Source organism: Seriola aureovittata, chromosome 2, assembly GCF_021018895.1.
Source record: "Seriola aureovittata isolate HTS-2021-v1 ecotype China chromosome 2, ASM2101889v1, whole genome shotgun sequence".
Taxonomy (NCBI): domain Eukaryota; kingdom Metazoa; phylum Chordata; class Actinopteri; order Carangiformes; family Carangidae; genus Seriola; species Seriola aureovittata.
The window spans coordinates 15,735,248-15,758,721 of NC_079365.1; the positions used below are offsets into that span (position 1 = coordinate 15,735,248).

The 23,474-nt window shown below is 38.9% G+C and overlaps 1 protein-coding gene across 1 annotated transcript; it reads left to right on the forward strand.

The window, feature by feature from the left end:
* Positions 1 to 126: 126 nt before the first annotated feature.
* Positions 127 to 21,195, forward strand: dstyk (dual serine/threonine and tyrosine protein kinase). Its single transcript, XM_056389775.1, has 14 exons — positions 127 to 1,360; positions 2,895 to 3,304; positions 7,459 to 7,965; positions 8,106 to 8,301; positions 11,058 to 11,296; positions 11,912 to 11,995; positions 12,088 to 12,264; positions 16,608 to 16,737; positions 17,269 to 17,425; positions 17,945 to 18,077; positions 18,214 to 18,327; positions 18,717 to 18,831; positions 19,100 to 19,234; positions 19,613 to 21,195. Exons 1-14 carry the CDS (start codon positions 1,162 to 1,164, stop codon positions 19,798 to 19,800), a joined length of 2,784 nt encoding a protein of 927 aa, XP_056245750.1. The 5' UTR covers positions 127 to 1,161; the 3' UTR covers positions 19,801 to 21,195.
* The last annotated feature ends 2,279 nt before the right edge of the window (positions 21,196 to 23,474 follow it).

A 23,474-nucleotide genomic window follows, 5' to 3' on the forward strand; every position in this document is an offset into this window, starting at 1 on the left:
GTTAACTGTGACATTGAACTGAAACACGGTGATGGCTTAGATCCCCTGTACAGTTGCTGCTGCTGTACCGACTTATGGTAAACTACCGACTATATGAATAGTCCTACATTTCCCAGATTGCAGTGCATCATCGCGGACCCCGCCCTTTCCTCTCCCTAACTTTGGTCTGGACGACTTTCTGTTTTGCAGTGATTTGATTGCTTGGTCTCAGCTATGTGATTTGACTCGGACACACCTCGCCCTGCACCACCACCGACTGTCCTTTTCATCTTCGTCCTCGCCGACAGGCAGCCTCTCTTGGCGGTTGTTACCGGCGCTCACCGGGGGTGGAAGATGTCCGCTGGCTTCTTCGGGCCGGAGCCAGTTTAGGAAGATCTTTTCCCACGGAGACTTATCAGGAAAACACCGACGTTTTTTGTCCTGTTTAGGCCGTTGTCATTAATTAAGAAGCAGCTGTCATATTTGGCTTCTTCTTTTCTTTTTTTTTTACACTGAGCTTTATGGCTGTGAAACGGCGTCCGGGGCTGTTGGTGCAAAGTAAGAGGCTATGAGCGCGGTGCCAGGCCAAGGCGAGGACGGACAGGAGATGTGTTCTGGCTAGCAGCGCTAACCTCATCTGGACCTCAGCTAGGTCGCCAAACACAGATTACTTAGCACATTAGTCAGTCGTCAACTTATGAGTTCGTATCCTTTGTTTGTTTTTAACACACTCCTCAGTTTGCAGTCAGTGACACGTACGGTTTTAACCACAAACCACAGCAAACACAAGATGCTGAAAAAGCAGTAAGTTTGTTAGCTAACTGTTAAAATCAACATTTAAGTTATCTGGCTGCCGAGGCACGTCGTTCAGCTAGCTAGCTGTGCATCATAACAACAAAAGCCAAATGCCTAGCCCTTATTCATTGACACAAGAGACTGTAGGGACTGTTGTCTGTCCAGCACTAACACACTAATGTTGATATGTTTAAACTGACCACAGGTAGTGACTTGTTTAGCACAGCCTAGCAGGTGGATGGACAAGCATGACTACTAACTAACTAGCACATAAGGAAAAAGGTGTGATAGCAGGACTGATTTGAGCCTGTCAACTAAGACGTTCATTTTGAGTGTTTGGCACCGGTCTAACCCTGTAAGTCACAACAAGAACTTGACCCATTGACCATGGAGGGAAATGTACAACAACAGAAAACGACTCCTTTAGCCCGGGAGCTGATGAGGATATTTAATAGCTACAACAAGCACTCCATACAGCTGAAGAAGAACCTGAAGGAAACTAATGCATTCTTCCGGGAAATAAGGCAAAATTACAGCAATGCTTGTGCATCAACCATGAGCTCGGATTTGGCTTCTCTGGAGGCAGGTAGGTGTGAGCACATGCAGCAGCAACATCTGCACTTAAATGTCACAGTGTGGAAGACATCCTAAATGAGTGTCAACAAGTCAAATCATATCCACTTGCTACATAATACTTATGTATCCTGTAGTGGAACAAAAGGAAAGATCTGACAAGTTGCCACTGCAAAGTGATTTCTCCACCAACACGTTGACTGAGAAAAATGCATTAATTAGGGTTAGAGAAAACTAAAGAGATTAAGCTCCCTTTCAAAAGCATGAGCAGTCTAAGTGCACCAAATATGCTGAGATTTCTGCACTCACTAGCTGGCTAAGAGCAGGGGATATCAGGCTCTCATTCTTGTCTTTTGCATTGATTGTGCCTTGTGTGTGTGTTTGGACTGGTTAGGATTAATTTTTGACAAAAGTAGCTTTGAGTCCAACTTTAAAATGGACATACATCCTCTATTTGATATTGTTGTTTCACATTTCTCCATTACAAAGATCGCTGATCAAGAATGTTGAGAAAGTGTTTTTCACTGCTCCACATATCCCAACCTTACATGAGCACTGTGACCTTTTTTCACCATATGATTCAAATGCTTATTTCTGTGAAACATTGAAATGCGTCACATCTACAGGAGTGGCTTACTCGATCAGAGCTGGTGTCCTGCGCACAGAGAAGGTCATATTAATTTTCCTCAATGTTGAATGAACAATGTTAAGCTGAAGATTAGTCATAATCAACAGAAAAAATGGGACCATAATGCTGCCTTTCATGGGCAAAGCCAAACACATGTCTTCACCTGTTAACTAGATTCATCTTGCAAATGTCTTGGTTACACTTACTTATCTGGGCAAAAATGCAGATCACATGATGCAGTAGGATCATACAATAGAGTCTGATCTGTAGTTTTTGCAGAGATTATGCACAGGTCTGCACTGACTGCCTGTAGTCTATCCATGGCACACAGGTCATGCAGTCAAAAGCTCAGCACTGGTCGGTCTGAAACAATTGACTTTAATGCGTCATGATAGGTCAAGAGGTGAATACTAGTAGTGGAACGCTGCAGTCGGAGTAGAACCACATGCATGTTTGTTAGAAAGAAATACACTAGTATATGAATATACAGTTGGCCATTATTGCTCTCTCCTCTCTGTGTTATATAACTCTTTAAGTCTGTGACTCAGCTTCATTGAGGATTATCTCTGATACCAACCACAATGAGTCAAAATTGGCTCTTCTCTGTATGCTCCACATTTTAGGAATAGACCAGGAAATAACAGCCCAAGGAATAATATTGAGATAGCGGTTAATAGCTCTATTATGGAACAGTGGGCTATTGTATATTCTGAGAATGACATTCACATACAAAGGATCTGTCACTCAGTACTTTATCTCTGCTCACAGTGCTGACCAAGGCTTCCTAAAAACGTTCACCTGTCCCAGGAGTGAACAGCCTTGCTTAGGTTTACTGGTTCAGTTTTTAGATACCCCAAGTTTTGCTTTGAATCAACAATCTAACCTCATATACTTGCTTTGGTTCTGTCTGCCTCCCCAGGCCAGCTAAGCTGCATCTCTTTCCCGAGCCATGAGGAAGAGTTCCTACGAAGCACAGTGGGTGCTACCCCGTACATCCTGGTACTGGGCCAGGACTGTGCTGCCCGCTACCAGCTGCTCAACTGCCTTCTGGGGGAGAGGTTGCTGCCACTGGGCCCCGAGGCCGGCGAGGCTTGTGAAGGAGTCCAGGGCACTGTCTGTAAGAGGAGGAAGCTGTGTTTCACCCATGGGAGACAGACACGGCTCAGTTTGGCTCTGCCTGGCCAGTATGAGCTGGTGCACCAGTTGGCGGCTAACTGTGGCAGATGGGATACAGTGCCAAGGGAGGACCTGGAGATCCATGAGGAATGCGAGGACCCGGCACACAGGCTGGCAGAGCTGGAGATCACCCTGCATCACCCACTGCTACAGGTAGGCCTTAGATACAGTGTGAAGCTTCTGAATCCACTCTCTCAATACCATGTGCCATCATGGTTTAAATATGGAGTTGACATGCAACCACTATGTTGTACTGTTCCCCATTGCCACTGCTTTGTTTCCTCTTCATGAACTTTGACACTTTAAGTCGGAGTGTCCTACAAAGTTGCTCACAGTGTTATTGAAGTTGAGATGTGACAGAAGCTTGGATGAAAAACGGGTGTTGTGGGTTTTTTGACATATGTATTTGGTTATCAAAATCAAAAATAGAGTATTGGCACGCTTGCTATCACTTTCTGAAATAAGCTTCTACTATTAAAAAAAACCTCAAATGTTCAGTCAACCAACATTGTAAATTGTTTTTAGATGTTTTGATATGCACAAACCCATTTTTGTATTCGAGCAATTACAGTATTTATTCCACAATTAGGGGAATTTGCACATTTGTGTACTTGGAGAGGGAACAACAGGTGAAGCTGAAGTCTGTACATGGTCCTCCATTTTGTTTGAACCTGTTAGAACAGGCTACTTGATATTACAGCCGTCTCTAAGAAAATTCAATAGTAGTTTTTGCAGTTTTATGTGGAAAAACAAACAGAAACATCTGACTCGACATGTGCAAGTCATGTTGTGATGTTCTGGACAACAAAATGAAACGGTCCTTGAATTATGACGCTGATTTCAATCATATGGCCCAGCCCTAACTGTGTGTTTATACTTTGTATGGTGGTATTTCCTCCTGTAGCCCTTGATTGATTTTTTTTTTTTTTCATGATCTCTGGTTTGAACTAGCCTTTGCATTCACCCATGGCTTACCCCACAAACAGATTACTGAGCAGAGCTGATTATTTTCTGTGTTGGTCAGTGTTTTACTTTACCTGATTTGTGCAACTGTTCAGGCGTATATTCGTTTCCAGTCACTTTTCTCCTTTTTATGTTTTAAGGACCTCTTAAAAACAGACTCACAGGTTATTTTGATGTCACATGGAAAAAGGAAGAATTGTTGGACACAGTGGTCCAGTCATGCCGATCTTCAGCCAGTGCAACCTGAAAATCTCAATATCTTGTAGGAGTGAATTGATTTAACATGGTGTAAGGATTGTAGTCATTCCTTATAATGTGTCACACGTGGAAATTAGTCTCTAATCCTTTAGGCCAAGGCCCTTTAGCGAGCGTCACACAGCTCCAGAAACTAGGCCTAACTCTATCTCAGCACAGCCCACCCGCCCAGCCCCCTTACGTAATGCCACTGGTCTGGTGTGATTCACATGACTTGGTCATGTACAAAAAATCCCAAACCATTTGCTGTGATGAAGTTGCCATGGTTACATCTGATTTCTGGGACACTGGTTCATGTTGACACAAAAAACATATTCGGTTTTTAGTCTTTTAATTTGGAATTATGGTTGCGCTAATAGGAAAGGACCTATTCATAACTTTTTTTACTAGTGTTTACTCTTAGTATGCACATAAGCATGTATTACATTTTATTTGTAATATGTGTGTGAGATAAAAGCACACCAATCAAACGTCAAATTTTGCATTACTCCCTTTAAAGTAGATTAAATATGGGTATAGTTTTTTAAAACTAAGATCCACTGGAGTCTTATCTTATAAAATAAAAGTATAATAGATCAAACATCTAAACGCAAAAGTAGTCGGTATCATTTTTATGTGTGACCGAAAGTCATGGACCTGTAGTCTCTTAACTGGGTCAAAAGGACCATATACATTTTAGATAATAGATCTTGGCTTTAATGGTCAATTAAGTTAGTTAAGTTACAACTTGTTAATCAGTTTAGTAGTTGTGAATCTATGCATTTTCATCAGCCAAGCAGTAAACACAATTTTGTCACAAACTAAAGCTGCCATTCTTTCTGCTGATGAATAAGGGATTAATATGTTGAGTTCGGAGTAAATGAAGGCACAGAATCTCTCTGCTCACTGTGGTATTCACACACTTGTGCCATAATCACAGCACCCTGCTTTAGAGGCCAGCAGATGAGAGCCAACCTGCTAATTAGCTTCTCTTCATCTTAACCACACAGAAACCACGAGGACATTAAGGGGCTAACCTATCGCCACGTTTCTAAAATACTTGTCAGGTACATATTCTGTTATGTTCATTGCCAGTGCTCCACGAACTCACATAAGACAGTCTGCTTGTTAGCAAAGAGCCGTGATATTAGCAGCCACCCTAAAAATATGCTAATAGAAGAAAATTCTAATTTCTATGACGGTCATTTGTCTTGACTGTGTTACTTTGTAGAACTGGGTCAGACGGTGGCAGTAATGATAGTTCAGACTTTTTAAAGACATGTAAAACAAAATAGTAACTTCAAAATAGCCCACAGACATCCTGTTGAAGGGTTGTTATTGAAAACAAGCTGCATTAAGGCAATTCAAACATTGTATTGATTTTGATTGGGTGTGAACAAATGTTTGCAGGCTATCCTTGTTCCAAAGAGACTGCTCAGATGGGCTCCGCTCTTGTTTCTTGGAGACAGGACTGACTGTCTCCTTTGTGTAGCTGTTGGTAATTTCTGCCTCTTTTCTCTGGCTGTCTTTTCCCCCCATCATGGTCTCTGTCTCTCAAGCTTTCTGCGAGTCTATTTTTGTTAATGTCATTATTTATCAAGGGTTATGCAAAGCCTTTTACTTCTGTCATTTTTCTGCCCTGTTACAGAAATTCCCAAGACCACCACAAATATTTATGTGTCATTATGTGTTCAGAAATAGAAGGAGCATGTGATATGTGTGGATGTGTTTTTTCTTCTTCTGCTGTGGAATCCCTTTAATCGTCCTCTTGGGTTGAAACCTGTGCTCTGATTGCCTGAACTCTTTATATAACAGGTATATAATTTTGCTGTTAAGATGTGGTCTTCTGCATTTTATGTCAGGACATTAAATCTAAATTGCATTAAACATTTGATGTGTAGAAAAGTAAACCTTTTGATTTTTTTTTTTTTATAGATTTCTACAAAAAGATAACTGATTATAGCAACTGATTTTTTTGGATTAACTCTTAGGACAAGCTGTGACAAAAACACTGGCATGTTATCTCCTTTTATGTGTATGGTGAACTTGTTAACAAACAGTTGCCTATTTACACTTCGAGGCAGCAGACACAGAGACACATTATCATTTGGAGTTGTGTCTCTGGCCAATATTCACACTTTCTAGCCCAGATTTTAGTCTCAAACAACTTCTGGGGAAATGTAAATACTAAATGCTCCGCTATGTTCACCAGCTAGTAACTAACTTCTTCTTCTTCTTCCACTTTTTGGCACTGAGCAGGTAGTGTACTGTAGGTTTATCTCAACTTTTCTACTGAAACAGCCATCCTTGGCAGCCCAAAACGATATTGATGAGAGCAGTGAAAGTAAAGTTGTGAGCCTGAAACCAAAATAAAAATGAGCTGAAATATGCTCTTAAACTCCATAGACTTGAGGGGAACATTAGAGCCAGATGATAATTCACCATGAGACAACTTTCAAATTACACATACTCATTTTATACATTGTTATTATACAGCGCATTCAGAAAGTCTTCACACCCCTTCAGTTTTTTCACATTTTGTTTTGTTGCTCTAATGTTGTTATGATGCTTAGTTTTTGCCCTGATATGCATTGTATGTCAGCTGTGAGACCTTATATAGACAGGTGTGTGCCTTTGCAAAACCATGTCCAATCAATTGAATTGACCAAAAGTGCACTCATCAAGCTGAAACATCTCAAAGATGATCAAGAGAACCGGGACAAACCTGAGCTAAATTTCATGTTTCTGTTTTTACCTTGTCATTATAAGGTATTGAGTTAAGATTGAGGGAAAAATAAATTGTTTTTATTTTAGCATAAAGCTGCAAAATAACAAAATGTGAAAAAACTGTTGTTTGAGCACCTTCTGAACGCACTGTAAAAATAAGTATTATCGGTTTTAATTTCCATTCAACTCCATTATTATTATTTTTGGTTCAGTGGCAGAGATCTCAAATCCAGTGGTATCCTCCTTGTTGTGTACATGACTAGATTTAAGTAGGAGTAAATGTGAAACTGTTTTTGTTGAACTGTCCCTCTTTCCCTTGTCTGTATATAAACCAGTTTACTTAAGATGAATATTGTTGTGGTTTCCTTCTGGATCATCCTCAGGAAGCAAAGGTCATGGTGGTGCCTTGTCAGAGCGTCCAGCCCATAGGAGAGGCCCTGGAAGACTGCACTCACAACGTGATCCCCATCATACTATATGCCATCAACCAGGACTCCCTAAGCACAGAGCAGGTGGCTGAGCTCTGGAAGGTCAAAGAGCTGCTGCCCTTTCCCATCTGTTTTGTTCGTATCCCTAACACCATGCCGGCAGCCTCCCCTGACCCCGGCCGCCGCATGGAGAAGGAAAAAGAGAGGGAGAAGAGTCCCCTCCATAAGCAACTGCTTTCCCTCGGTTTCCTCAGTAGCCCGACAGGAAACTGCTCCTGTGGCGCCCCTACACAGGGGCCCACCCCAGGTGCCAAGCCCCAGAGCATGCTGGGTGAGACCTTTGAAAGACTGCATCGGTTGCTGGTGCCTTTTACTCGTCAAGTTCTTCAAAACCAGCAGGTGGAGGCTGCCAACCTGCTTAATGGGCTACATTGTCGCTGTCTAGATCTTTTCATCAACCAGGTTAGAGGATAATGCCTCATAGCACTGTTCATCTGAATGACTTTGATTGTTTTACCGCTTCTTACTCATGTGGCAGTTGTTGCTGACCCATATGACCCCAAAAAGTCACCAACAGTCCTTTCCGCTTCACTTCCCTGCAGGCCTTTGACATGCAGAGGGACCTGCAGATAACACCCCGCAGGCTGGAGTACACCCGTGAGAAAGAGGGTGAGCTGTTCACCTCCCTTATGGCCATCGCTAACCGCAAACAGGAAGAGATGAAGGAGATGATTGTGGAGACGCTCAGCAGCATGAAAGAGCAGTTGCTCGAGGACGCTGCCAACCTGGAGTTTACAGGTTAGTGAGTAAACAACCTGGATGAATGCCACAAGGCAGAAAAGGTTTGAAATTCATTTCCAGATATTTTATGATAAAACAGTTGGTGTATGTAAAATAAAATGAATGAATTTGCTCATAGATTTGAACTTGTTTTCATAAAGGCATGAATTATTACATGTTAACAGACCAGAGCCATTATTTGATAATAACAGACTTAACAATCCTGATAAGAGCTTTAAGAAGATCAGCAGAGTGATGATAAAGAAATCTGATCAGGCTAGTTTATATCAAAACAGTAATTCTGATGTCATTAAATCAAGTCCAGGCCAATGTTAACATAAAAGCAGCAAAAACAAAAGTACTGTAAAACTCATGTTTTACAGTGTGAAGAACAAACAGCCGTTTGACCAAGTATCACTTGATCTGTTAAACACATAATTCTTATTATGTGCATTGGGACCTCTCTGTCTGGGTTCTTCCACTTTCAGTTCGTCTTATTATACAAGCTTATAAATTACTAATTAATTTGCAAGCTTGTGATACGAGTTGATTTTGTAGGGACATCACCAGTAGTTAGTTTATCACGTGCTGTGGTATTAATGTGTGGTCAGCAAAGATGATTTATGATTTTCTGTGGCGTTGTGTCTCCTGCTGTCGGCAAATGTATCAAGTTACATGTTGTTAAGAGGCCACAGTGTTTATGATTGCAAATTAATTTATGATTGTGGGTTTTGAGTCAGTCGAGAAGTGGAGACTGACTTTACTGTGAAAAAGTTTATTTCCTCTCCAGACAAAAGTCACACTTTAAAGATGTTATTAACATTTTATACCTTTTTTTTCCCCTAAAAAACTGTTAGCATGGCATGCACTTTGATACTTATTGTGTTAAATATGGCCCCTATTTTCTATAATTAAAGCAGTTCCACAGATCATATTTCCTGCTCTTGAGATATACTAAATTATGAGCTAAGAACCTTCTGCAAAAAGGATGTGTTGTATATAAAATTGGAAGCATATTCCCCAGTTACATATTTTAAATTTAGATTCTTGGAAGCTGGAAATTTGATTCAGTGGTTTCACATTTGATTACTCAACAAAGACCACACATGGGCCTTATTTATTTTGCTCTCACAAGTTAATAAGAAAGGATTCCTTCTTTATTATGTGTCTATTAAAGAAGATGGTTGACTCGTGGTATCCACACTGCAGCTTATTCCAATAATTTTCATTGTATCGTTTTCTCTTACATTTATGATAGACTAGATGAGGAGCTGATTTGCCTTTATCTGCCACAGTTACTCAAAGCCTGTTTCTTTCCGCTGTAAACGATAGTTGGACCTGCAGAGACACGGCCGAGCCGGCTGCATTTCACAGTTTGACTCTGTCTTACTCAACCTTTGAAAAAAAGCCTCTCATTGGTTATTGGTTCTTCTTCTTCTTCTTCTTCTTCTTCCTTCTTCTTCCTTCTTCTTCTTCTTCTTTCTTCTTCTTCTTCTTTTCTTCTTTGTCTTTGTCTTCTTCTGGTCTCTCCTCCTACGCATGCGCCAAGAAGCAGGTTAACTGAGTTATCTGAATAAACTTATCTAGAATCACAGTGGGTTCAAACAATTGGGTTTTCTCCTTCTCTGGCACAGTTCAAACAAAGTGTGGACATAATTCTTGCAGTGTGAGACCAGCTCTGACATAAAGAAATAAAAGGTGCCCTGTGGACTTTTTACATTCAGTGTTTTCAGTGTTACTCACCAAAATATCTGTGTGTATGTCTGACATTACGAAATGTGTTAAATGTATTATCTTCTACATAAAATATGTACAATTTATTTTGTTGGAGCATCATTGTTTTTCTCTGCACTTTTCTGCCACCTTTACAACATAGGAATAGTGTGAAACCATTGGCAGGAATGTGCATCGTGTCACAAAGCAAAGCTCATTAGGAATACTGGTTGTCAGAAACTCCTTATGTATAACCAGTATAGTATCGCAACCTGTCCATATACACCCTCTATCCTTTAGACCCTCGATTCACATAATGAAACCCTAATGTAGTATGTGTATATTATACTTGCATGGTAGAATTTGCATTATTTGGCGTAGGTGTTTGGGATTCACACATTTCATTGAGACACATTGAATTCAAACAAAACTGTTACATTTCAGTTAAATATGTTTCAGCACTTTTCATTTCATTGTTTAATTGATGACCATTTTAGTATACTACATTACTATATATTTTTTTCCAAAATAAGAATAGTGCTTAGTTGCTGTCTGTGTTCCCTGTGGCAGGGAAATAAATGTTTAACACAGTAGCAATTGCTACGGTCTCTCTGTGTTCTGATAATATATAATGATTTACATGTGTGAGAGGTGCTTGTTATATAAATTATACCAATGATCTTTGGCTTGATGCCTAGTCATACAAACTAAACACAACCCCACCCAGGGGACAGGACACAGCGGTTGAGGACACAACCCTCCAGAGACACTTTATGTACTTGCAGGAAGTGATCTTCAAGTTCTTTCTATGAACAAACATTTGCTAAGTTTATTATAATCTATAATACTTTCCTGTGTTCAGTGATGCAGTCATGACACGATAGATACAAATACTCCGGTTGTGAAATGGCGCTTTGTTCTCATGTGTCAGCACATTTTGTTCAACATCGAGTGACTGCCTCATACCAACATCTGTCATATTAATTCAACAGGGTTTCTGTGTGCTAATCGGCTTCATTCACCACATATTAACACGAAAAACAATTTTCTTTCAATTGCAGACATCATTGTAACAACTAATGGAGAGCCTGTTTCATCGAAGGAGATCAAATCTTGCATCCACCAGATCCAGGAGCTGATTGTGATCCGTTTGAATCAGGCTGTGGCAAATAAGCTGATCAGCTCTGTGGACTATCTTAGGGAGAGCTTCGTAGGAACTCTGGAGCGATGCCTCAACAGTCTGGAGAAGTCGAACATCGAATCTTCTGTCCACAATATCACTTCCAATCACCTAAAACAGGTGGGCAGTAGTTTGTGAAAAACAGAAACCTTATTTAGTGTGCAGGTCAAGAAATGTAGAGTGTGCAGATGCTTTAATGTGAGAAGTATGATAACCGTATTTATTAATCGTGATTATAAGCTTTGCATTTTATAATACTGATATGAATAGTAATAATACTTAATAAAAGTAATAAACTTTTATTAGCGAATTTACAAATTGCTTTCCAAGGAAAAGCTGTAGACAGCAGACAGACTTGAATAATTTCAGTAATCCAGCTCCAGATGTTTAGAGAAAAAATTGGGGCTAGAATCTGAGTCAGTAACTGATAAAAGTGTTGAACGTTTCAGATGACTCACCAGCTTTGTTCTCTCTCTACTATTCCTTTAACCATTTAAACCAAAGTGTTAACTATTAGAACTATTGAAGAAAAGCAACCGAAAACAAAGGAGATATATAGAGTATAGACTCTGACTTTTTAGCAGAAGAAATAATCAGAAATCAAAAATGATTTTCCAAGCAAGACAAGTGACGTTTTAGCCTCTGTTGTCTCCACTTAGCTTCAGTGTCAGAGGCCTCTAGGTGGATAATCAACATTTTCTGGTATCTTGACTTTTCTTTTCTCATCTGTCACAGTTATTAAATGCTGCCTATCATGTGGAGGTCACCTTTCACTCAGGATCTTCTGTCACACGACTCGTCTGGGAGCAAATCAAACAGGTCAGTGTCTCAAAGGTTCAGCCATAGGAGTTTTAAAATGCATGCCAAATGATGACCTCTGGTTATCATTTAACTCTGTGTCCTGCTCCTAGATTATCCACAGGATAACATTTGTGAACCCTCCGGCCATCACTCCAGAGTGGAAGAGGAAAGTGGCCCAGGACGCCATAGAAAGTCTCAGTGCTGCCAAACTGGCCCGAAGCATCTGCTCCCAGTTTAGAACCCGGCTCAACAGCTCCCATGAGGCCTTTGCAGCATCTCTGCGCCAGGTTGACTTCCTCTCTCTACTTCGTCTGTTTTGCCTTGCCTTTAGTTCTCGCTGATGGTGTCCATCTTAAAAACTTCCACTGCTATAAAAGCGGATGTGAGATGAGCCTCAGAGTCTATATGATTCAGTGAGGATTAGAGCTTAGAAATAACAACAATTTTCAATTTTTGATTAATTATTATTTATTGTTTAATCAAACAAAAATCATTTTAAAGTGAATATATTTGGGTTTTGGTCTTTCGTCTCTTTTTTGACCTTTTTGAGTTCAGCACAGAATATTTAGAAACGTAAGAAACTGCCAGATTATACTTTCCCTCCTAAACTGCTGCCAATGAAATTTAGCTGTCTACACCTGTACTTTGAGTGGACCTGCAACAGACAGTGAGAGATACTGTAGGTGGAAACGATGGGTGAAAGATGGCTTTCAGAATGGTGACCACAAAGAGAGGGTGTATGGTGTATGTGTTCACAGGGAGATGGTGGATAGACTGGGTGATCGGTGGCAAGACATGACTTACATGACACTCATACTATACAGATATAAGGAGAAGATGGGGTGACTTCCCACCAGGTGACAGTGTAAGATGCCTAATTTGTGTAAAGCATTGGCTGATTAACATTAGCATTAGCTGTATTAGCATAGCTGTGTGTTCTCATACACATCTCTCAGCCAGATACTGGTTTTCCACTGCATGGTTCCAACTCGACTCGACTCTACTTGACTCTACTCGCTTTTGGTATCAGGTACCTCTTTTTCCACTGCAGATAGTAGCCCCTCAATGCAGCATTGTTGCTATAGCGACAACGTTTCCATATTAAAAATATAGTGAAATAACTAAGGGAAATGTCAGTGACTGACTGTACACATGAGCGGAGTTCAGTCGCCAAACGTCAGATTTATCGATAATGAAAAAAATAAATCGCTGGTTACAGTTTTAGCAATGGACAAGCAAAAAAAAAAAAAATTCACTGAAAAGCAATGACATGAAGAACATCTGACACTGTGTTGATAAAAAATGTACAGTAAAAAGACTTTGACCAGTTTGCAATAAAAATGGCGGGCTTGTTCATAACATGCCGCCTTGCACAATGCTGGTGCAGTAGTGACGAGTCTCTCCGACCGCAGTGTTTCTACGTCACCTTTTGGTGTCGCCTCAGCTAGATTGGAACCTCAGTGGCGGTGTTACCAGAAAAAGTGCCACGTATCGGGTATTATCCACACTTTTGCCCGATGGAGAACCAAAAAAGGCGAGTGGAGTTGGGCTGGTACCACGCAGTGGAAAAGGGCTAAAAGAGTATGGAGGAGCTGTGGAGGAGCTGTAGAGAAGCTTGGAAATTTACTGCCTGGTTACTGATTTGAATGAGTATGTTACTGATTCACCTGCATGTTTTGAAAGCTTTCACTCCTTTTCTATCAGTGGCTGGTGGGATCACTGAGGGCTGGTAACTGACCAATAAGAGCACTGGTAATTTCTCTTATCTTTTTATCAAAACACTTACAATGCCTGACAGTACCATGATATCTTCAATTACATCTCTACAGGCAGCTTTTGTTGGCTCTCACTGAGCTCGTGGTTCAGTTCAGTTCAGTCCTCTTCACTTGTATTGCCTCTCCCCCCTTTTAAGTCCAAATGTGCAAATAGTTGAGACTCTCGCCATGAAGTCCCTCACAAATCAGTTTCAGTTAAATTGCTCTGATGATAATCATCACATGACAGACGGTGTGGATCACATCACTGACTACATTTTCATACTCAATAAATTCTTAAATTTTAATGCAGTTACAAAAAAATACAGATTGATTGTGGAAGTCTTATAGACGGGGTGATGTTGACTGATGGTTTTTAAGTTTGGGGCTTTTGATGGGCAGAAATGTCCTAATTTTATTTTGGTATTTATCTGTGAGTGTTTGGATGCAGTGCAAACAAGTCTGACAACATGACCCTAATAACAACGTTGTCCTGTCACGTTCTTGTTGGAAATACTAGATTAACAAGTAGAGCGTCTGCGAATGATAGAGATGAAAACTCTGACCTGTAGTCTGTCAGTAACAGTAGGATATGGAGAGGGTGTTATGAATGTGAATACAAATGTAACGTGTCAGTGTAAAGTTTGGATTATTATCAGAGGAATATAAAGCCTTCCTGGTCACACAGGAATATTAAAGCAGGGTCCTTTTTCTGTCCTGGAAATGATACAGTACAATACTACGATCACACCATGATCCCCCAGAGTGCAACAATGTGATGTTAATAGTCTAATAGTGTGTGTTGAGTGCAGTATTTGTGGGCTGGTGACCACAAACCAGCTTGGGTCAAGTTTCCAGGCCCTCATTTTGTTTTGTTAAGTCTGCTACTTCACGTCAGAGACTCTGGGGTCAGCCCTGACTCCTGACTCGTCACAGCCCACTGCATGGTGCAAACTGTTATGTCTAGGGTTTTTTTGCCGTATTTTTCCAGCAACACAGCGTTGGATCAAACATGAGTCCATAATAAGTTAGGACATAATTCAGTACATAACAGACAAAAAAGATGAGTAAAAGAGGAGAATGAGGATCAGATGTGTTCTTCACATGATTGCTTTTTCAGTGTTAAGTGTTTTGGTTTTTTTTGTTTTTTTGATTGGCCATAGCTAAAACTGTAACTAGTGTTAAAGTAATTTTTCAACCTCCTAAGACCCGAACTCTTGCATGGCGTGCATTTTTAATTTGTCTTTGCTATTTAGGCTGATTGGGACCTGAGAAAAATGATGTCCACATATGAGGACATTAGTTTTAAATTTCGATTACTGAGTGGCAGTATAATATCCTCATATGTGGTCACCAGGCCCTTGTTGAGAAAAAGTTAGTATTGTGGTCTAGAGAACCCAAAATGTGAGGTCCACATATGTGGACGCCAGGTCCTAGGAGGTTAAAATAATTTATTAATCTGACGATTAATTTTCCTCGATAAATCAATTAATTGTTTGGTTTGTGTCACATCAGAAAACATTTAGAAGTGTCCATCAGTATCTGAGAGCCTGAAGTGTTGTCATCAGATCTAATGTTTTTCCACCCAACAGGACAAAACCCAAAGAGTCAGTTTACTAAGATATGTGAGACAAAGAAAAACATCACATTGGAAAAACTGAAACCATCAAATGTTTTGCTCTCCTACTGAAAAATCATTGGAATTCTTAATCAATTATCAAAATAGTTTCCGATTAAATTCTCTGACGACTAGCTAATCAATTAAAAGAGTAATTGTTGCTGCTAACGTCATAGCACAGAAGATTTTCTAATGTATTTTATCACAAACAGGAATTATCTCTTGCAAACTAATTATTAGATCATATGGTGGAAGGTGTATAAATTTCATCCATTACTCTTCATTGAATACTGTAATATGCAAAGTTGCCTAACAATGAAAATATGATCACATATGATGTTCTTTATCAAACAAAGAATTAAATAAACCCGATGAGAGTAAAACACTCCCGAAAGCTATTAAATCACAGATATGAAGCCATCAGTATAGAAGGGATTTAGCACAGAACACAATGTGTTAATCATTAAATAAAGTACAGTCAAACCAGCACACTTGGTGGCTCAGCCTGAAGCACAGTGTTGCGACGACTTCGTCATTAAAGTTCCAGCTGTGCACAAGTCAAACAGGAGTGACTGGAACTGAACCTTGTGTAGGGAGTGTATGAAAACAGCTGCAAAGACAGGCATCCATTTTCTGTCGCCCTCTGGTTTATAAAAAAAAAAAGAAAAAAAAATCTATCAAGGAGCAACTATGTGTTGACCCAGAACATTAAACAGTCTTGACAAATGACAACATCTCCACAGAAGTCAAAGCAGCTGGCCTCTGGTCTAAATGATGTAGTTTAAAGAAGAGAAGACAGCGTTAGATTTAACAGGATCTGATTCAAAAACAATTGGAGCCATTGATACAAAAGAGAAGGATTTTATAAATCATTCCTATTTCCCTGTATTTTGTTTGCTAAGGATAAGCAGCTCTGTAGTTTCATTGTAGAATCCTTAATGGGGACCAATAATGGCTGCTCTCAGCTCTGGCTTCTGATTGGCTGAAAGGTATAAGACACTGCCTGTACTTGTTAGTTATTTTAGTTTAAGCTATGGAGTCTGGAGGAAACAATAGTCAGTGTTTCATCAAAATGCCAAGCATATAGTTCACGCTTGCTTGTCATAGTGTTTTGTTGCCTTTTTTCCTTTTTGTATTATGACGAAAACAGTATGAACATTGTACGAGTCACAAGTCCAAATAAAATAACTTAACAAATGCAGCAGCTGTTCACAGCAATTAATGGTAACCGTCAGATGTCATGTGTTGATGTTTGTAGCTGGAGGAAGGGCACACAGGGCGTCTGGAGCGCACTGAGGACCTGTGGCTGCGTGTGAGGAAGGACCACGCCCCTCGGCTGGCCCGCCTTTCATTGGAGAGCCGCTCCCTCAGGGATGTGCTGCTGCATGGTGAGTCACCACCAAATCCTTCCATTGTCAACACACACACACACAAAACTACACTCGCAGGCTGTTCACATGTTGCTACAAAAATTTACTTTTTAAAAATGTCTTTAATTTGCATCTTTTTGTGACTCCGGTACCATTAAATTTCTCCTCCAAACCCAAAAAATACTCTGTATTGAATGAAAATGTGCATCTGATATGTGTATCTGAAAGTTACAACTACTCCTTCTCCCTCATTGAAAAATAATGAATATGTGAAATATATAATTAAATATATAAATATGATATTGTGTATTTCAAAAATTCTCTCCTACTTCACTGTAAAGTTTTAAACTTGGGTTTAAGGTGAGGGAGATTTTAAGTACATGTCAATTAGAGAGAAATTGAGACAGACTCACAGTATTAAATCATCATACTAATTTACAAGGCAAATGTGCTTGAACTTAGAAATACAGCCTTTTTTTAAACTCTGCAATCATGTGCACAAGTTTTTTCTACTTTGAGGTAAAAAATGAATACATTTTCCTCTGACAGGCAAGCCAAAGCTTGGGCGAGAGCTGGGTCGAGGCCAGTACGGAGTTGTATACTTGTGTGACAGTTGGGGAGGACACTACCCATGTGCCTTAAAGTCTGTGGTGCCGCCTGACGATAAACACTGGAATGACCTGGCTTTAGAGTTTCACTACACAAGGTGAGTTAGTAACAGCGAGTGTAAGAAAAACACACACACACACGTAACGACAGCTGCTTTGGTTTGATCTCAGCAGAAATCCTGTTTGTGTCAGTCATTTTAATTCTTTACCACAAACCGCTGCATTTTATCAACTCTCAGGCGAGCATGGGAAATTTCAAATGGCTCGAGCAGGTTGAGAATAAGCTGCATTTATCACTTTTTATTGGACATGACAGTTGTCTTGTTCTTAAGGTAAAACTCCACCCAGTTTATATAAAATAGTTTTGACTGTTGAGGCCTTGAGGCTGTTCTGTGCATAGGTCAACATGTTGTTGGAAGTGACAGTGACTCATCAATGACTGTCTGCTCTAACTTTCATAACTCTGTAAAGCTGAGCTGTGGCTACGTTGATGTGGACAACCAAGACTGACATTCATATTCTGTGGCTTCAAGATAACAAAAAGTGATTATTTTAAGATCACATGACTAAAATATTTTATTTTCCTCCCTTCTCTCTCTGGGTGTGTGTTGCTTCAGGTCCCTGCCCAAGCATGAGCGGCTTGTCGACCTGCACGGCTCTGTGATTGATCATACCTACGCAGGTGGCTCGAGCATCGCCGTGTTGCTTATCATGGAGCGGCTCCACAGAGACCTCTACACCGGCTTGAAGGTGACTTGATAATCCAGTGAACAGAAAATTAGTTTTGTTTTGTTTTGTTTTATTGATAAAGTATTACAATCTTCCATCTCTCACTCGGCCTCCCTTCATTTTCTCTTTCCCCTCTGTCCCGGTTCATCTGTGCCAGGCTGGTTTATCACTGAGGGAGAGACTTCAGATTGCACTGGATGTGGTGGAGGGCATTCGCTTCCTGCACAGTCAGGGTCTCCTGCACAGAGACATAAAGCTAAAAAATGTTCTGGTAAGTTCAGCCCAATCACCAGTTCAGTACAGTTACAGAGTCTGTGACTGTGGAGGTTTTCTATGTGTAAAAACTGTATTACGACACTTCATATGATTGATTTGTAGGGATGCAACAAACATACTTTAAATCATCAAAATGTTTATCTTTGTCAGCCTTATTTTTATTTGCCTGTTTTTGTGAATTTACATCAACTGTCAAATAAACATATAAATGTGGTCTATTGTATAAAATTCAATGAACGGATCAAAAAATAAAATATCATGTAAACCACAGTGTTTTCTTTGTGTTAAAGGCTGGAGCCACCACATTTATTTCTTCCATCTGATTTGCAGCTTTTTTCTTTTCTACCTGATCCAATGAGCTTTCCACTCTTTCTTTTCTTCTAGTTGGACAAACAAAATAGAGCAAAGATCACTGACCTCGGCTTCTGTAAACCAGAGGCCATGATGTCTGGTAGCATTGTAGGAACTCCCATCCACATGGCTCCAGAGCTGTTTACAGGTATGATTACCGAGCAGTCACAATGTTGATAATTACATCATGAAGGAACTCCTGACCTACAACTTCAAACAGTTTAATTGGTCAGAGCTGTCTGAAAAAAACAGGCACCTTTAGCTGAACAATGTTAATGTCACATTCTTTCTTTATTTGCTTAAAAGGACGAGCGTTGCACAACCTATAGGAATCTGTCGGTATATGTTATGTAAAAGTTAAACCTAATTTTGCAGCAGTTTATCAGTGTTTTTAAGGTTTCCTCTTGTCCTGACAGGAAAGTATGATAACTCCGTCGATGTCTATGCCTTTGGGATCCTCTTCTGGTACCTCTGCACTGGCTCAGTAAAACTCCCAGAAGCCTTTGAGAAATGCTCCAGCAAGGACCAGCTTTGGAACAATGTTAAAAAAGGTAAACAACACTAAGGTCATATTCACACCTGTAGTTTGGTCCAGACCATGAAAAAACAACATACTGTACATTGCTTCCTTTGGTTCTGGTCCGGTTCATGTTCACATAGGCCAACAAACCGAAAACTGTAAACACATTACACAAATTCATCCTGCATCATTAGTGTTAAATGGAACCAAAGTGATTGGAGGCGGTTTCGGTCCAGTTGTTCAGTCCACACCTGAGTTTGATCGACAGCTTTCACACCAGCCCAAAAGAAATAAAGAGATAAATTAACCGAACGAATGACACAGTTTTGGTGTCTAATCACCCTCACAGTTGTTTGTGTTTGTATGTGTTTGTCTACCAGAGACTGACTTGTGTCCATGTTGTCTCCAGGTGCCAGACCAGAGCGGCTGTCCGGTTTCGACGAGGAGTGCTGGCAGCTGATGGAGGCCTGCTGGAACGGAGACCCCTCCCAGAGGCCCCTGCTTGGTATTGTGGAGCCCAGCCTGCAAAGCATCATGGTCCGACTCTGCAACTGCGGCTCCGAACAGAAAAGCAGCAGCCTCGAGGACTCAAACTGAAAACACTCCAGACAAACTAACACGTGTGATAGGGATTGTGATCAGAGAAGTATTTTTGTTGTATTTATGAAGAGCTGAACAGAGAACTTCTGAAGAACAGGCGACCGATAAAAAGTGTCCTCCTTGTTCACAGTTGTTGAATTTACATTATTTATGAGGAGTTGATACAGACCAGAAGTTTGCAAATATGTGTGTTTTATTGTTTGTCCTGTGTGTATTTGTATACAAACTCTACAATACGCTTTTGTCGTAGCTGCAATGCTAATCGCTACTTGGTCATAGAATTGTAACTAGATGCAAACTGTTTTAAAAAGTAGTCCATTCCCAGTATTATGAAAAAATATAAATATATAAAAGATTGATTTTTAGATTGTATTTAAACTGAACATTTCTGCATCTATACAATACATTTTTTTTAATAAAATGATCTGTTACAACAAATGACATTAGCTATCGTTGGGTTATTTCTGCATTTGTCTGAGGTAAGAAAGTTTTAACAGTGCTGTGTCGATCTGTGACACCCTAAGATGAAGCGGTCTCTTCTCGCAGCTCTTCTTCACTGGATGTACATGCCAACTGGTCTAACCCACATGGAGGTAGATTTGTTTTAATACTGATGTGTTGTGTAGTGTTGATATTTGTTTTGTTAAGAAATGACGTATTGCAATTTTATTGTTTGTTAATATGTAGGCTAAGCTAATGTTAACTACTAAACCGGCACCTGTTCCCATGGCAACATTAAAACATTCATGTTGCAGACTATGGGATTTTTTTACACTGTGATGATGATTAAGATACATTGTAAATAGACCACATTTCATACCTATCCAACCTGTAAAGAGATAACTGGTGTCATTTCTTTACCATTGAATTTATTGTAATCATTCAGTCCAGTTGTGAGACAAATCTACCTCTATTTAAATACCATTCATAGTTTTTTCACAGTGACAGTTCAAGTTTCATGAACATTTCTGGACCTTTCCAGATTTTTACATTAGTTTGTATGTGGCAGAATGTTCACAGAGTGGGGAGAAGCTGTTCAACTCCTCTGAAAGATTTCTGTTGAACTTGTCCTCACAGCCACAAAGTTTCCAATAACCCTAAATACTGCATATTACAGTGGATTTTTGAGTCACTTATGCTTTAGTCAAACAAGCAGCTGCCACTGCCCCAGCCAGACAAGCAAGTGACAAGGAATTGACGTCCTAACTGATGACCTGCCTAGATGAGAGGACTGACGGATTGCATTTTCATTTTCATTTTGACCCTAAAAGAGCGTAGTGACATGTAAATGTAAATGCAATGGACTGTGGGCACTGTTTGCTTGTATTTGAATATTATCACTGTCAATATACATAAAAAGCATGTTTTAATAAAGTTGCATTTTACTATGAATAGTTCATATATGTTATAAACATATCTTCATATATACAGAGGATGAATATATGTCATAATAATGTATCCTCTTGTAGATGAGACATATAATAACATCATATATCATGTCATAGTATAGTAAGGCATAAAATGTCATAAAACGTCATAGTATAGTAAAGCATAAAATGTCATAAAAACGTCATAGTATAGTAAGGCATTAAAAAAGTCAAAATACGTCATAGTATAGTAAGGCATAAAAACGTCATAAAACGTCATAGTATATTAAGGCATAAAAATGTCATAAAAACATAGTATAGTAAGGCATAAAAAGTCAAAATACATCATAGTATAGTAAGGCATAAAATGTCATAAAACGTCATAGTATAGTAAGGCATAAAAAAGGTCAAAATACATCATAGTATAGTAAGGCATAAAAAAGCTCAAAGTACGTCATAGTATAGTAAGGCATAAAATGTCATAATACGTCATAGTATAGTAAGGCATAAAATGTCAAAATACGTCATAGTATAGTAAGGCATAAAATGTCATAAAACGTCATAGTATGGAATGGCATAAAATGTCATAATACGTCATAGTATAGTAAGGCATAAAATGTCAAAATACGTCATAGTATAGCAAGGCATAAAATGTCATAAAACGTCATAGTATGGAATGGCATAAAATGTCATAATACGTCATAGTATAGTAAGGCATAAAAATGTCAAAATACGTCATAATATATTACGGCATAAAAACGTCATAGTATAGTAAGGCATAAAAGGTCATAATACGTCATAGTATAGTAAGGCATAAAATGTCATAAAAACGTCATAGTACAGTAAGGCATAAAAATGTCAAAATACGTCATAGTATAGTAAGGCATAAAAAGGTCATAGTATAGTAAGGCATAGAAATGTCATAAAACGTCATAGTATAGTAAGGCATAAAATGTCATAAAACGTCATAGTACAGTAAGGCATAAAAATGTCAAAATACGTCATAGTATAGTAAGGCATAAAAAGGTCATAGTATAGTAAGGCATAGAAATGTCATAAAACGTCATAGTATAGTAAGGCATAAAAACATCATAAAACGTCATAGTATATTAAGGCATAAAAATGTCATAAAAACATCATAGTATATTAAGGCATAAAAAAGTCAAAATACGTCATAATATATTACGGCATAAAAACGTCATAGTATAGTAAGGCATAAAAGGTCATAATACGTCATAGTATAGTAAGGCATAAAATGTCAAAATACGTCATAGTATTGCAAGGCATAAAATGTCATAAAACGTCGTAGTATAGTAAGGCATAAATAGGTCATAGTATAGTAAGGCATAGAAATGTCATAAAACGTCATAGTATAGTATGGCATAAAAATGTCAAAATACGTCATAGTATAGTAAGGCATAAAATGTCATAAAAACGTCATAGTATAGTAAGGCATAAAAATGTCAAAATACGTCATAGTATAGTAAGGCATAAAATGTCAAAATACGTCATAGTATAGTAAGGCATAAAAACGTCAAAATACGTCATAGTATAGTAAGGCATAAAATGTCATAAAAACGTCATAGTATAGTAAGGCATAAAATGTCAAAATACGTCATAGTATAGTAAGGCATAAAAAGGTCATAGTATAGTAAGGCATAGAAATGTCATAAAACGTCATAGTATAGTATGGCATAAAAATGTCAAAATACGTCATAGTATAGTAAGGCATAAAATGTCATAAAAACGTCATAGTATAGTATGGCATAAAAATGTCAAAATACGTCATAGTATAGTAAGGCATAAAATGTCAAAATACTTCATAGTATAGTAAGGCATAAAAACGTCAAAATACGTCATAGTATAGTATGGCATAAAATGTCATAAAAACGTCATAGTATAGTAAGGCATAAAATGTCAAAATACGTCATAGTATAGCAAGGCATAGAATGTCATAAAACGTCATAGTATAGTAAGGAATAAAAACGTCAAAATACGTCATAGTATAGTAAGGCATAAAATGTCAAAATACGTCATAGTATAGTAAGGCATAAAATGTCATAAAAACGTCATAGTACAGTAAGGCATAAAAATGTCAAAATACGTCATAGTATGGAATGGCATAAAATGTCATAATACGTCATAGTATAGTAAGGCATAAAATGTCATAAAAACGTCATAGTACAGTAAGGCATAAAAATGTCAAAATACGTCATAGTATAGTAAGGCATAAAAGGTCATAGTATAGTAAGGCATAGAAATGTCATAAAAACGTCATAGTATAGTAAGGCTTAAAATGTCATG

Excerpts from the sequence above, each read along its gene's own strand:
- dstyk (XM_056389775.1), top strand. The coding sequence starts at position 1,162 with ATGGAGGGAAATGTACAACAACAGAAAACGACTCCTTTAGCCCGGGAG. Across the intron at positions 1,361-2,894 it reads TTTGGCTTCTCTGGAGGCAG|GCCAGCTAAGCTGCATCTCT; the intron begins GTAGGTGTGAGC and ends CTGCCTCCCCAG. Across the intron at positions 11,297-11,911 it reads CTTCCAATCACCTAAAACAG|TTATTAAATGCTGCCTATCA; the intron begins GTGGGCAGTAGT and ends CATCTGTCACAG.